At 37.5% G+C, this 2,239-nt stretch overlaps 1 protein-coding gene across 1 annotated transcript; it reads left to right on the top strand.

Moving 5' to 3' along the window:
- LOC145286440 (general transcription factor II-I repeat domain-containing protein 2-like) lies at positions 1 to 1,857 on the top strand. The gene has a single exon (XM_080135353.1). The coding sequence runs from the start codon at positions 1 to 3 to the stop codon at positions 1,855 to 1,857; it is 1,857 nt and encodes a 618-aa protein (XP_079991479.1).
- Positions 1,858 to 2,239: the final 382 nt, after the last annotated feature.

The raw sequence follows: 2,239 nt of genomic DNA, 5'->3' as shown, positions 1-2,239 counted from the left end.
ATGACTGAAAAGAAAAGAAAACTTGATCATCGCCCATTTCAAGACAATTGGACAATAGAATATGGATTTGTGGAACAAAAGGATCGTGCTGTTTGTGCTTTCTGTTGCGAAAGTGTTGTGTGTCGCACATCTAGTGTACAAAGGCACTTTCAAACCAAACATCAATCTAAGTTTAAAACTTCAGAAGAAAAAGGTGAAGCCATCAAAAAAGCTATTTCTGGTTTCAAAAAACAAACTGTTATTTTGAGCCAAGCTGTTGGAATGAAGAGTAAAGCTACTGAATGTAGTTACAAAATAGCCCAGTGTGTGGCTTTAAATGGTAAACCTTTTACAGATGGTGAATACATCAAAGAAGCTTTTTTGAGTGGTGCTGAAGTTTTGTTTCGTGATTTAAAAAATAAGGACATTATACTCTCTCGAATTAGAGAAATACCAGTCTCTGCAAGATCAGTTGAGAGGCGCATATCTGACTTGGCTGAAAATGTGACAACTAAGCAAACAACTGGATTAAAGCAATCCCTTGTATTTAGTGTCGCTCTTGATGAAAGCACCGATGTAAACGATGCGTCTCGCCTAGCAGTGGTTGCAAGATATCTCGAGAATAATCACATTTATGAGGAGTTGTGTTGTTTATTACCCCTTCATGATACAACCAAAGCAGAAGATATTTTGTGTGCATTTACTGGTTATTTTTCTAAACAAGACATTAACTTGAACAAATTATTCTGCGTAACAACCGATGGTGCTGCTGCAATGGTTGGCAAGAAGAAAGGATTTGTAAAACTTCTGGAAAATCATGTTGGACGCAAACTGTTAAGTTTTCATTGTATTATACATCAGGAGGGCTTATGTGCAAAGACCTCGTCTTTGGATTTGGTCTCTGTGATGAAAACTGTTGTTGAGATAATCAACTTTCTTATTTCTCGCTCTTCATTGGTTCACAGGCAATTCAAATCGCTTCTACAAGAAGTTGAGTGTGAATATGGAGATCTTCTGTTATACAACAATGTTCGCTGGCTTAGTCGAGGCAAAGTTTTAGCTAGATTTGTTTGTTGTCTTGAGGCTATTAAGATGTTTCTTGATGAAAAACAGAAACGATTCCCTCAGCTGAATGATGAAAGCTGGTTGTTGAAGTTGATGTTTATGACCGACATAAACACACATTTGAATGAGCTTAATTTGAAATTACAAGGACAGGGACAAACAGTCCTTGATCTTTTCAGCTATTGGAAAGCGTTTACAATGAAACTTGACATTTTTACCCGTGACATCAACATCAAAGCATTTAAGTACTTTCCAAATGTGAAAAATCATGCAAATCAATTCGAAGTGAACACAGATGAGCTTCAGGAGTACGTGAAAGCACTCAAAGCAGAATTCGAAAAACGAAGCCAGGACTTCTACATTCATGGATCCTTATTTTCATATCTGATTAAGCCCGACATGCTTGATTTGACAAATGCCCAACTGGAACTTTTTAGCTGGATGGACATTGATGATTTTGAAATGCAACAGATTGAATTTAGGTCTTCAGAAATATGGACATTAAAATTTGCTGAACTAAGAAAGTCTCTGGAAGATGAAAATTTTGAAAAGTCTGGTGCTATTCTGAACTGTTGGATCTCCCTCCCAAGCTCATTCATCTGTTTGAAGAAAATTGCTTTTGCTCTTCTCTCAGCTTTTGGTTCAACTTATTCTTGTGAGCAAATTTTCTCTCACATGAAAGCAGTGTTGTCTCCACGTCGAAGTCGTCTAACACCTGAACATTCAGAAAACTGTGTTAAGCTCAAAGTTACAAAGTATGTTCCCGACATTGAGGAATTGGCAAAGACCATGCAAGGACAAGGGTCCCATTAATAATAAAAACTTTTCAGAAACAGTTTTTTCACATTATTTATAAACTTTGACATTATTATATATTTTATGAAATAAATATAGAGAACAGGTATATTGACCTTGATCGTTATAAATAATAAATGTTGGCACGCTGAATAATTTGAAACCCTAAGTCGGCACACGCTAAACAAAAGGTTGCCGACCCCTGGTCTACGTTACAATCCTGGCCGTGGCGAGAATGGTGATTTGGACGTCGCGTCTGCAAGGTTGCCGGGGAGTGTTGTCTTTTTCTGATCAGGATCTGATCACTTTCTTTAAACACCAACTACGGGTGAAGATCAGATGTGATAGAAGAAGGCTGTATCGCGCGGCATTTGACAGAAGATGGATACATGTAGCAAGT

The sequence above is a fragment of the Euprymna scolopes genome, chromosome 10 (assembly GCF_053919585.1).
Source record: "Euprymna scolopes isolate OS-2025 chromosome 10, ASM5391958v1, whole genome shotgun sequence".
Taxonomy (NCBI): domain Eukaryota; kingdom Metazoa; phylum Mollusca; class Cephalopoda; order Sepiida; family Sepiolidae; genus Euprymna; species Euprymna scolopes.
The sequence above is the reverse complement of the archived record's forward strand: the minus strand, read 5'-3'. Positions and strand labels throughout refer to the sequence as shown.